This window comes from Thamnophis sirtalis, unplaced genomic scaffold (genome assembly GCF_051295495.1).
Source record: "Thamnophis sirtalis isolate CommonGarterSnake01/CBP01778 unplaced genomic scaffold, rThaSir2_p1.2 scaffold_13, whole genome shotgun sequence".
Taxonomy (NCBI): Eukaryota; Metazoa; Chordata; class Lepidosauria; order Squamata; family Natricidae; genus Thamnophis; species Thamnophis sirtalis.
The window spans coordinates 1,309,763-1,321,820 of NW_028261393.1; the positions used below are offsets into that span (position 1 = coordinate 1,309,763).

The 12,058-nt window shown below is 45.9% G+C and overlaps 1 protein-coding gene across 1 annotated transcript; it reads right to left on the bottom strand.

The window, feature by feature from the left end:
- Positions 1 to 1,893: 1,893 nt before the first annotated feature.
- On the bottom strand, positions 1,894 to 8,392 carry ALKBH6 (alkB homolog 6, nucleotide demethylase). The gene is made up of 7 exons (XM_087727001.1): positions 8,286 to 8,392; positions 7,535 to 7,671; positions 6,184 to 6,252; positions 5,954 to 6,014; positions 3,754 to 3,905; positions 3,560 to 3,676; positions 1,894 to 2,365 (listed from the first exon to the last, which is right to left on the bottom strand). Exons 2-7 carry the CDS (start codon positions 7,586 to 7,588, stop codon positions 2,093 to 2,095), a joined length of 726 nt encoding a protein of 241 aa, XP_087583127.1. The 5' UTR covers positions 7,589 to 7,671; positions 8,286 to 8,392; the 3' UTR covers positions 1,894 to 2,092.
- Between the last annotated feature and the right edge of the window lie 3,666 nt (positions 8,393 to 12,058).

The following is a 12,058-nucleotide window of genomic DNA, read 5'->3' on the forward strand; positions in this document are numbered from 1 at the left end:
AATGACACAACATCAAACAAGGAAGTCAACCACGGACTAAAACTTTGGGAACTTTCTTGTGGACTTCAACTCCCAGAATTCCCCAGCCAGCATAGCTGGCTGGGGAATTCTGGGAATTGAAGTCCACAAGAAAGTTCCCAAGTTTGGACACCCCTGGATTAAAAGGTTTGCATCCCCTCCGCCCCAATAAGCTCAAATCCGGGAAAGGGAAAAGGTGATTTTCTGATGGGCAGGTGCAAATAAAGCTATTTTTCAACACCTTAAAAAGAAAAACGTTATTCTAGATATCTTCAATAGCAATAGCAATAGCAGTTAGACTTATATACCGCTTCCTAGGGCTTCCAGCCCTCTCTAAGCGGTTTTACAGAGTCAGCATATCGCCCCCAACAACAATCCGGGTCCTCATTTCACCCACCTTGGAAAGATGGAAGGCGGAGTCAACCCTGAGCCTGGTGGGATTTGAACAGCCGAATTGCAGAACTGCAGTCAGCTGAAGTAGCCCGCAGTGCTGCATTTAACCACTGCGCCACCTCGGCTCAAGGTAAACAAAGGATTGTTGCCGCGTCCTCGGATCACGCGATCATCCTTTGCGACTTTCCCAGGCGCCTTCCGACAAGCAAAATCAGAGGGGCGAGCTGGATTCACTCAACAACCATGGGATTCGCTTAACAACGGCAGGGATTCGCTTAACCACGGAGGCAAAAGAGTCTTTACATCGTGCACGACCTCATTTAGTAACCGCCCTGCCTAGCGATGGAAATTGTGGCCCCCAGGTGTAGCCGTAGGTCGAGGACTCTCGTAAGATATCCAGCAGGCTGTTTATTTCTGATAACATTTATTTTTTTCATTAAGGGATTGAAAATGCTGACAAGGTTTGTAAAGAAATTCTCCCCACCACGATTTATTTCCATTTTTAACTTGATATTGGGAAGAATCTGTCGAAAGTTGGGCTTGAATTGCAATCCTTGGTTTGAGGGACCAAAGTTACAATACTGAAAAAAGTGACTTTTCACACTTACGACCGTGGCAGCAACCCCCCCCCAGTCACGTGGTCAAAATTCAGATGCTTGGCAACTGGCTCGTGACAGCGTCCCCGGGGTCACGTGATCCTCTTTTGCGACGCTTCTGACAAGCATAGTCAATACGGAAGCCAGATTCACTTAAGAACCCCGTTACTGCAATGATTCACTTAAGGACCCCGTTACTTACTGCAATGATTCACTTAAGAACCCCGTTACTCACTGCAATGATTCACTTAAGAACCCCGTTACTCACTGCAATGATTCATTTAACAACTGCAGCAAGAAAAAAAAATGTACAATGGAGCAAAACTCACTTAACGGCTGTCTGTTACATAAATTTTGGGCTCAATTTTGGTCGTAAGTCCAGGGCTTCCTGTGTTTGGAGAGCATCAAAACAGGCTGCGTGCGTGATTGTGTTTTTACTTTCTTCAATTATAGTCTCACCGTTCTAACCCAAAAGATGGCTAACCAAAAAATTAAAAGTTGCCTAAAAAACTTGGTGGACAGAATGTCCCTCTCTGTGTTACCGAACGCCTATTATCCTTCTCCACCGGTCACGTGGACGGAGGGGCTGACGGGAGCATCCCACAATTCGGGTGAGATGGACGGTGTAGAAATTTAATAAATAAAATAAAACTTCTATCACGTGGCAGAAAAGACGTTCCAAATTGGCCTCCGGGACAGTTTTGAGAAAATTCCTCTCTCTCTTCCTTTTTTTTTTTCAAAACAATTTTTGTCCTTCCTGACATAATAAACATAATTTTCTGGGAACACCTGGAGAATTCTTGAAAACGTTTGAACACCAGCTGGAGGGCAAAGCTTTGAAATCGTTTCATCCTTGACCTAATTAGGAAATGCCGAATGAACTGTGTACAATTCTTGGGAGTTTATTTGCATAGTTTTGGCATGCTGGAAAAAAGAAGAAGAAGCATTTTTTTGGGCCCAAGCATGCCAATTTCTCTTTGAAGCCGCAGAGAGATACCCAATGCGGGTGATTTTGAGTGAGGGGGCTCACAGCTCTTCCCTCTCACCGCCTCCTGGGGGCGCCACTCCGCCAGGCAAAACGCCAGTCACTTCCTCCGGCCGAGGATGATGGACGTTTTCAGCACTTTGGGGACGTGGCGGATGGTGAGGGAGACCCGGGTCTGACGTGGCAACATGTCCCCAATCTCGCAGCCACACAGGCCGGCGTTAGCCACTCCCTGCGTCACGGTGTCCGTCGAGACGGGGCGGATGCCATGGAGGTAGCGCACATACATGTCTTCCTGCAAGACCAGGAGGCTGCGGGGCTTCAGAAGGAAGGAGAAGGCGTAGCGCTCCTCCTGGGTCTGCGGGGCCGGATTCTGCCGAGGAGGGAAAAAGCTCCGACGGTTGGGGAAGATGCCCAGGGCCAGACTCCCTCCTCCCCAAGGCCACGTCCAACCACCGCCAGCCAGGTCCACGCGGCCACGAAGCCCTCCCCCCCCATGTACAAGTGAGGAGGTGAAGAAATTCTGCTCTTGAGTAGGCGCTACAAGGGGCGGTCCTTGGTTTACGACGATTCGTTTAGCGACCATTCCTTGAGTGTCACACTTGGACAATAAAGAATTCCATTTTGCTCTGCTCTATTAGTTGTATTGTATAGTTTTGTGTTTTCTATTGTGTTTTCTACTGTTTTTTCTGTTTTTTTCTACTGTTTTTCTATTGTTTTTATTGCTTTTTCTACTGTTTTTTACTGTTTTTCTATTGTTTTTTCTATTGTTTTTATTGCTTTTTCTATTGTTTTTTCTATTGTTTTTATTGTTTTTTCTATTTTTTCTATTGTTTCTACTGTTTTTTCTACTGTTTTTTACTGTTTTTCTATTGTTTTTTTCTATTGTTTTTTCTATTGTTTTTTCTATTGTTTTTTTCTATTGTTTTTCTATTGTTTTCTATTGTTTTTCTATTGTTTTTTCTATTGTTTTTATTGCTTTTTCTACTGTTTTTCTACTGTTTTTTACTGTTTTTCTGTTTTTTTCTATTGTTTTTTATTGATTTTTCTATTTTTATTGTTTTTTCTATTGTTTTTTCTATTGTTTCTATTGTTTTTCCTATTTTTTTCCTATTGTTTTTCTATTGTGTTGTATTCTATTTTATTCTTCTACATTTTCTTCTGCTCTACTCTATTTTGCCTTCTCTTCTCAACAGCACTGAAAAAAACTGATTGATAACCAGTTTCCACACTTACGACCGTTGCAAAATCCCTGTGGTCACATGATCAAAATTCAGACACTTGACAGCGGACTCATATCTATGACGGTCGCAGTGTCCCGGGGTCACGTGATCCCCTTTTGTGCCCTTCTGACAAGCCAAGTCAATGGGGAAGCTTAAGATCCACTTAACAACCCTGTTACTACCTTAACATCTGCAGCGATTCACTTAACAGCTACGACACGAAAAGTTGTAAAATAGGGCAAAAACTCAACTTAGCAATGGAAATTTGGGACTCCACTGGGGTCCTAAGCTGAGCATTAACTGTGAAGTTGGAGAATGGCTGTGATTTTGTATTTTGACCTCACCTCTTGGCTTTCGCGGGGGGCTTCTCCAGTGACCGGATGGTAGAAGTCCAGGAGGGTATGTGACCCCAGATTGATGGTGGTAACGGTGGGATAATACAGCGGTCCATCTTCGTGCGGCTGCGAGGAAACCGAAAATTAATAAAGGACCCCCACCCTGACAAAAAAGAGGAGGGGGGGGGAGAGGAAATGGTTACCATGATGCCCTGCCCAGGTTGGTATTCGTTCACCAAGACGTGATTGGCTGGTTTCCCTCCGAAGACCCCAAGGGAAGACACTCGATCCACGTAACGCTGCAGCCAGGGGGGTAATTTCTCTGCCACCATCCCCTTCGGGTGGGGCAGCCCTCCTGCATGGTGGGGGGGGGACACACACACAAAGACAACGTTGAACGGTAACTCTTGGCACCAACGGGACAGTGGCTTTGATGGAGATAGAATGGACAGGACCAACTTCCCCCCCCCCTTGCAAATGGTACATTCCAAATAGAAAGGAACTCAATTGCCCAGAATTCCATGCGAGCAAGGCTCCAAACAATTGGGAATTCTGGGTGTGGTAGTCTTAGCACACATTTGAGCACCTCACGTTGGGGGAAGAAAGACGTGTGGAATTTCAACTCCCAGGATTCCCCAGCCAGCTGGGGAATTCTGGGAATTGAAGTCCCCGAGTCTTCAAGTTGCCAAGACTGGTGACTTCTGACTGGCTGGGGAATTCTGGGAGTTGAAGTCCCACACATCCTAAAAGTTGCCAAGGCTGAAAAACCACTGCACTAACTCTATGTTTTGGTGATACTGCGTTTATATTATTTTATCTTTCCATATTGTAAACCGCCCAGTGGGGCCTTATGAGTAAGATGGGCAGTCAATAAATGTCATAAACAAACGTTTCCCTTAGACCAGTGTTTCTCAAGCTTGGTAACTTGAAGATGTCCGGATTTCAACTCACAGAATTCCCCAGCCAGCGAATGCTGGCTGGGGAATTCTGGGAGTTGAAGTCCGGATATCTTCAAGTGGCCAAGCTTGAGAAACACTGTCCTAACCACTGCTGGGGAATTCTGGGAGTTGAAGTCCAGACATCTTCAAGTTGCCAAGGTTGAGAAACACTGCCTTAGACATCCTTAAAGGACCTCAGCGCATCCGAAAGGTGATTTCCCACTGAAACCAATTTGCAAGAGGAAGAGATCTCAGGAGGGATAAACGCAGGGAAAGGTGGTGGGAGGAAAAGAGGCTTGGAAACGCTCATCAGCCACGGTCTAATGAAGGCTTCCGATTTTGAACGGGAGGTGCTTGTATCAACTAACCCTTTGTGTGCACGAAACGAAAGGTTATTTATGATATAAATAGAGACTTGTGTGTCAGCCACTCCAAGCATAAGCTGGACAGCCATATACTGTATTTTTCGGACTATAAGATGCACTTGGGGGCACCCTGTAAATAAAGGGGTTCCCCCCCCCCTGAACTTGCATATGGACGGAGGGACAAATAATTCACCACTGATAATGTTGTTTAGTTGGATCTGCAAGAAAGAGAGCACCAAGAACCCCACAGGGCTCCTTCTCCTCCTTGCAAACTAGCAATAGCTGTTAGACTTATATACCGCTTCATAGGGCTTTCAGCCCTCTCTAAGCGGTTTACAGAGCCAGCATATCTCCCCCACAGTCTGGGTCCTCATTTCAGATAGATAGATAGATAGATAGATAGATAGATAGATAGATAGATAGATAGATAGATAGATAGATAGATAGATAGATAGATAGATGATAGATAGATAGATAGATAGATAGATAGATTAGATAGATAGATAGATAGATAGATATAGATAGATAGATAGATGATAGATAGATAGATAGATAGATGATAGATAGATGATAGATAGATAGATGATAGATAGATAGATAGATAGATAGATAGATAGATAGATAGATAGATAGATAGATAGATAGCAATAGCAGTTAGACTTATATACCGCTTCATAGGGCTTTCAGCCCTCTCTAAGCGGTTCACAGAGTCAGCATATCGCCCCCAACAACAATCTGGGTCCTCATTTCACCCACCTCGGAAGGATGGAAGGCTGAGTCAACCTTGAGCCGATGAGATTAGAACAGCCCAACTGCAGAACTAGCAGTCAGCTGAAGTAGCCTGCAGTGCTGCATTTAACCACTGCGCCACCTCGGCTCCCCTCCTTCTAGCACTGATAATATTCCCCAGTTGGGTCATGAAACGCCTGCAAGAACGCAAGCCAGCTCAGAGAGCATGAAGGACCCCACAGTCCTCCTCCTCCTCAGCCCCGTTCTCTTCTAGCCCTGATGAGGTTCTCTAGCTGGGTCATGAAACGCCTGCAAGAAAATTACGAAGCTCAGAGAGCACCACCGAATTCTCTTTTACTGACACAATTTACCCCAGTTTTGCAGTCTCCTGCCAGACAGCTGAGTCCACTTGGGCTTGGGGGCATTATAAATCTGGAAATTGGGAAGAGAAAAGAGATTAATTTCTAGACCTCCGGCTTGAGGAGAAAACCGGCTTATGCAGCTCCCTCCCAAAGCATCACACGGGGCGGGGGGGGGGGGTTATCATCATTAGAAGGGTCGCCTTTGCACCACTGGAAAGTCACAACATCTGCACACGTACTTGCTGCCAAAGGTATTGCTCTTCTTCCTCACTGATGAAGTCTGGAATATAATAGGCTGCTGGTGGAGACTGTAAACAGGAAAGGGATCAGGAATTAATTCTTAAAACAATGGGATCCCTAACAGGCCCTCCTCGCCTGGCCAGAGGGATCGGTTGGTATAATACAAGCTAGGTTTGCACCCTATGCAGAAGCCTTAGCACAGTGTTTCTCAACTTTGGCGACTTTAAGTCCTGTGGACTTCAACTTCCAGAATTCCCCAGCCAGCTATGCTGGCTGGGGGATTCTGGGAGTTGAAGTCCACAGGACTTAAAGTCGCCAAGGTTGAGAAACACTGTTTTAAGGCTTTTAACAGGCTTTTAAGAAGGGATTGGACAGCCATTTGCCTGGAATGGCATAGCTATGCTGGCTGGGGGATTCTGGGAGTTGAAGTCCACAGGACTTAAAGTCGCCAAGGTTGAGAAACACTGTTTTAAGGCTTTTAACAGGCTTTTAAGAAGGGATTGGACAGCCATTTGCCTGGAATGGCATAGCTATGCTGGCTGGGGGATTCTGGGAGTTGAAGTCCACAGGACTTAAAGCCGCCAAGGTTGAGAAACACTGTCTTAGCATGAGGCAGGAATCCCAGCAATTGGAAACAGGGAGATGGTGAGTTCTAGTCCTTAGCCATGAAAGCCAACTAGGAGACTTTGAGGCAATCCCCTGGAGGAGGTGAGTTCTAGTTCTGTCTTAGGCGTGGAAGCTAGCTGGGGTGAATTTGAGACAGTGTCTCTCGCTTTCTCAGTCCATCCCACTTGACAGGGTAGTTGTGGGGGGGGGGGAAGGAGGAGGATGGAGTATTAGTATTAGTTTGCTGCCTTATTTGCAAAAAAATAATACAGACGGGATATAAATAAATCAATAAATCAAATAAATCAGGAAGGAAGGAGGGAGGAAAGGAGGGAGATTAAGAGAAAAGGAAGGAGGAGGGAAAGAGGAAGGGAAGGAGGGAAGGTATGTGAGAAGGAGGGGGGGATCGAGGGAGGGAAAGGAAGGAAAGGAGGAAAGGAGAAAAGAAAGGAGGGAAGGCAGGGGAGAAGGAAGTAGGGGGGGAGAAAAGGGTATGGAAAAGAAGAAATGAGGGAAGAGAAGAGGGAGGGAAGGAATAAGATACCTAACCTTTGATGTTTATAATGATTTGATAGTATGGGAATATCTCGAAATGTAGTTGTATTGTTTTTTTACAAGTTATGGATGTTGTATTTTCTTTTTACCAATAAAATCTTTTTTTAAAATTAAAAAATAAATAAATAAATAAATAAATTCCGCCTTCAACCAGTCCACAGTCAAAACCCACCTTCCTTGGGAAAATACCTGGGCTATCCGAAAGGGATCCATCTTCGGCCCCTCCGAGCAAAGGCTGGCCATCCAGAGCTTTCTCACTTTCTTCTCCGACTAGACTAGCCGAGGCTTCCGCACCTGGCCAGGACAGGTGAGCCTCCGCTTCTCACCTGCGGAAAGACAACGGGGAGGGGTTTGGGGAAGGGGGGAGGGTCATTGCAATCTTTCCTTGAGCTCCAGCTCTTCCCCTCCCCCCCAAAACAAAAATTGCAATGAAATATTTGGTCTCATGCCTTGGGCAGAGGGTTGGACTAGAAGACCTCCAAGTTAATCAAACAACATTAAGGTGGCGCAGTGGTTAAATGCAGCACTGCAGGCTTACTTCAGCTGACTGCAGTTCAGCAGTTCGGCGGTTCAAATCTCACCAGCTCAAGGTTGACTCAGCCTTCCATCCTTCCGAGGTGGGTAAAATGAGGACCCGGATTGTTATTGGGGGCGATATGCTGACTCTGTAAACCGCTTAGAGAGGGCTGAAAGCCCTGTGAAGCGGTATATAAGTCTAACTGCTATTGCTATTGCTATTGCTAATACGAATTGAATGAATAAATAAAAACCTGCTTAGGCAGCATGAATTTCTGCCTGCCATGCCAGCTGCACGGGCCTTATAAAAAAAGGGGGGTTAGGGTTATATTTGCAGGCAGAAGGAGGGGGCTTCAGGAGACCCCCGCCCCATTATTCCCCCTCCCCAGGAGGCTGAGCCCCCTCCGTCCCAGGAATCACTTACATGCTGATGCCCACCGGCTCCCTTCCGGGTACCTCATGGAGCGGCAGTCGCCTCGCCCAATCAAAAACTACGCTCCGCCAAGCCCGCCTTTCTGCGGCGGAAGAACCAATCCGTATTCAGAATGAGAAAAGCCCGGTTCGCTCGGCATTCTGGGAGTTGAAGTATGAAGTGTGAGGAAGAGTCTATACAGCCCATTATGATTCTTGTTTCAACTTTTCATTTTTGATCTGCTCTTCAGTTCACCTTTCCGGAACTTGAGATCCAGACTTCAACTCCCAGAATTCTTAGCAGTGGTCCTCCTGGCTGGGGATTTCTCAGAACTGAATGCCACATATAACAGAGTTGGAAGGGACCTTGGAGGTCTTCAGGGGCCCCCAAACTTGGCAACTTTAAGGCTTGTGGACTTCAACTCCCAGAATTCTCCAGCCAGCACAGCTGGAGCACCCAATACTTCTGGTGGCAAGCTGTTCCACTGGCTAATTGTTCCCACTGTCACATGTTAAATAAATAAATAGACCATTTCTTTGAAAAGCACACCTGACAGGTTAGCGCAGTGGTCCCCAAACTTGGCAACTTTAAGACTTGTGGACTTCAACTCCCAGAATTCTCCAGCCAGCATAGCTGGCTGGAGAATTCTGGGAGTTGAAATCCACAAGTCTTAAAAGTTGCCAAGTTTGAAGATCTCTGCCTTATACCATTCTGGACAAGTGGCTGTCCAGGCTCTTCTTGAAAACCTCCAATACTTCTGGAGGCAGGCCGTTCCACTGGTCAACCTTTTTCGAGATAATTGGATGTTGGAACGCTGCGATCATGTCACCCTATCTAGTCCTTTTCATTTAAACCAGACGTATCCAATACCTTTACAGTCTTTCTATATATATACACATATGTGGTTGCTCCGAGACGAGTGGAAAAGAAGAATCCCGGACACATTGCACATAGAAACACCTTTTATTAATTTGTTAATAACAGATAAGCAATAACATACTGAGAATTATTATTATTTTTTTCGTCATGCTCATTTTTTTTTTCTTTTCTTTCCTTCCAGAGAACCTGGATGATGAGCAGGGGAGGGTCAGGGAAGACAGAAACCATGCAAGTTTCCACGGGGAGCTTAGCAGCGGGCACGGTGGGCTGTCTCACGGGACGGGTTTACAAAGTTATTTTCTCTTTGGAAAAAAGAATTTAAAAAAGGGGAAAAAAATGACATCTAGGCAGGAAGAACACAAATCCTGCGTGATCTCTACGGAAAGAAAGAAACATCTGGAGATGTTGCTCTCCAGGCTGGTCTATGCCTTTTTGAGGGTTAGGCCAGTCCTGGTGGATAATTCAAGGGCAGGGGGGGGATGCCCTGTTCCGTTCAGAAGAGAGGGGGGGGACCCGGACCAAGATTGCGCCCGACGTCCAACTGAAGTCAACCAAAAGTTTTGTTTATTGCTAGTCAGTGTCAAGAGGGTGGACAAGCGAACTGAAATGTTTCCAGCGGTTTTCCTATAATCTGGCATCTTCCAAGACGGCTCTGGTTGTTATTATTATTATTATTTTTAAAAATCCAGCAGTGTTCGCAACTGTGATCCCATTGGGGTGGGAGAGGGGAGAGCCAGTTTATGGAAAGCTGGTTCGATGAGAATGAAACGTGGGTCTAAACTGGGGGCTCAAAAGATCAGATTCCCCACAACACAACGATGAGAATGGGAAGGATGCGGGATGAAATGCGTTGGAAGATTCGATGTAAGCCATTTTGGGTTATTTTAAAATATCGCTTTATATATCTGTACATAAAGGTCCCCAATATTTCACCCAGCTTGGAGCTCCTTCTTGGGGCCCGAATGCCACCCTTCCTTTTTCCTTTTTAAAACCAGTCCAAAAATAGATGCCCACACCATCTCCCCTTCTGATGTTCACCCCATTTTTTTCCAAATGGAATATTGTGGTCTTTTTAACAGCTATTCCACAATAACAGAGTTGGAAGCGACCTTGGAGGTCTTCTAGTCCAACCCAATTCTACTCAAGTAGGAGACCCCATGTCATTCTGTCCAGTGTCTTCTTCAAAGCCTTCAGCGATGAAGCACTTACAACTTCTGGTTGCAAGCTGTTCCACTGGTTAATTGTTCTAACTATCAGGAGATTTCTCTTTAGTTCTAGGTAGGATCTCTCCTTGATTAATTTCCATACACTTTCTTCTCCTTCTCCTTTGGAGAATAGGCTGACCACCCACTTCTCTGTGGCAACCCCTCAAATGCTGGAAGACTGATACCATGTCACCCCTAGTCCTTCTCTTTGTTGGGATAGACATACCCAGTTCCTGCAACCATTCATCGTATGTTTTAGTACCCCACCTATGAAAGGTCAAAGATCATAGAACATAGAATCCTAGAACTAGATCTTGGAGGTCCTCTAATCTAACCTCCTGCTCAAGCAGGAGATCCTGTTCCAGGGTGTCCAACTTTGTAACTTTAAGACTTGTGGACTTCAACTCCCAGAATTCCCCAGCTAACCATAAGCCCACAAATTTGCCAAGGTTGGACGCCTCTATCCTATACCATTACAGACAAATGGCTGTCCACTTTCTTCTTCAAAGCCTCCAGTTGATGGAGCACCCACAACTTCTGGAGGGAAGCCATTCCAATGATCGTGGGAATTGTCAGGAAATTCCTCCTTAGTTCTAGGTTGCCTCTCTCCTTGATCCGTCTCCATCCATTACTTCTTGACCTACCCTCAGGTGCTTTGGACAAAAAGTTGTCCAGCGTCCTTATCCCTGGATACCTGTCCTTGCAAAGCCCAACCTTACTGGATTTCTGCACCACAGCACAAAAGGCTGAAGGCATAGAGGGTCAACCTTGACCTCCATCTCAAGTCAACGGTTCTTCCCATCTCTCCCTTGTGGGTTGACCTAGGTGACAAGAAATTTGGAAGAGGGACGGCCAGGTGAGCAATTTGCTCAAGGCCACACGGAGGGGAGGGACCTGCCCCCCAAGCCAGGAGAAAATTGTAGACTTCAGGGTCGGCTTCAAAGCAGATGACGGAAGAACTTCAACGCGGGTCAAGGGCGAATGGAGAAACATCGACATTTCTCCTTAGAAAATCATACCACCATCAGCACCTCGTTTCTGCTTTCTGAGTTGGCACTGGGAGTTCATTCTTCACACCCACAACCCAGGTGTAGCCCTCGGGACCCCCCCGAGTTGTACCATTTGGGCCTTTTGCCCTCCCCCAAAGTCCGTGAAAACTACGTTCAGTTCAACTAAGAGAGGAAGCTATAAGTAAAAGGGCTGACGTCTTACTAAAATGGATTAAGACAAGTGTTTTTGCAAACTCGGGCACTGGAATGAAGAGTGGGGGGGGGGACTTCAACTCCCAGAATTCCCCAGCCTGTGGACAAAAAAAAAACACTTCTGGATTAAGATCTAATGCTCTGTAGCTGAAATATGCAAGATTAAGATCAGATTGAGTTATAATATCTTCCCCTGCCTTTTTGCTTTTTAAACAAAAACACAAAAAAAGAGAACAGACTTCTGGTAACTGTACTTACACACAGAGAGACACGCAAACACTACACACCCCTCCCTGTATGTTCATTTGCACATTGGACATAAGCTAAGCAGGGCTGCTAACACACACTAGGTTTCCCTTGAAGTTGTCTTGTTGCGTCGGTCATCCAAAGACGGAGGTTTTCGGTTAGAAAGGAAGGTGGCTAACGAGAGAGAGGCTACTTACGGCATCAGTGGGCGAAGGCGTTGGCCCTCGGGGGGCCCATCCTGCTCACGCGTTAG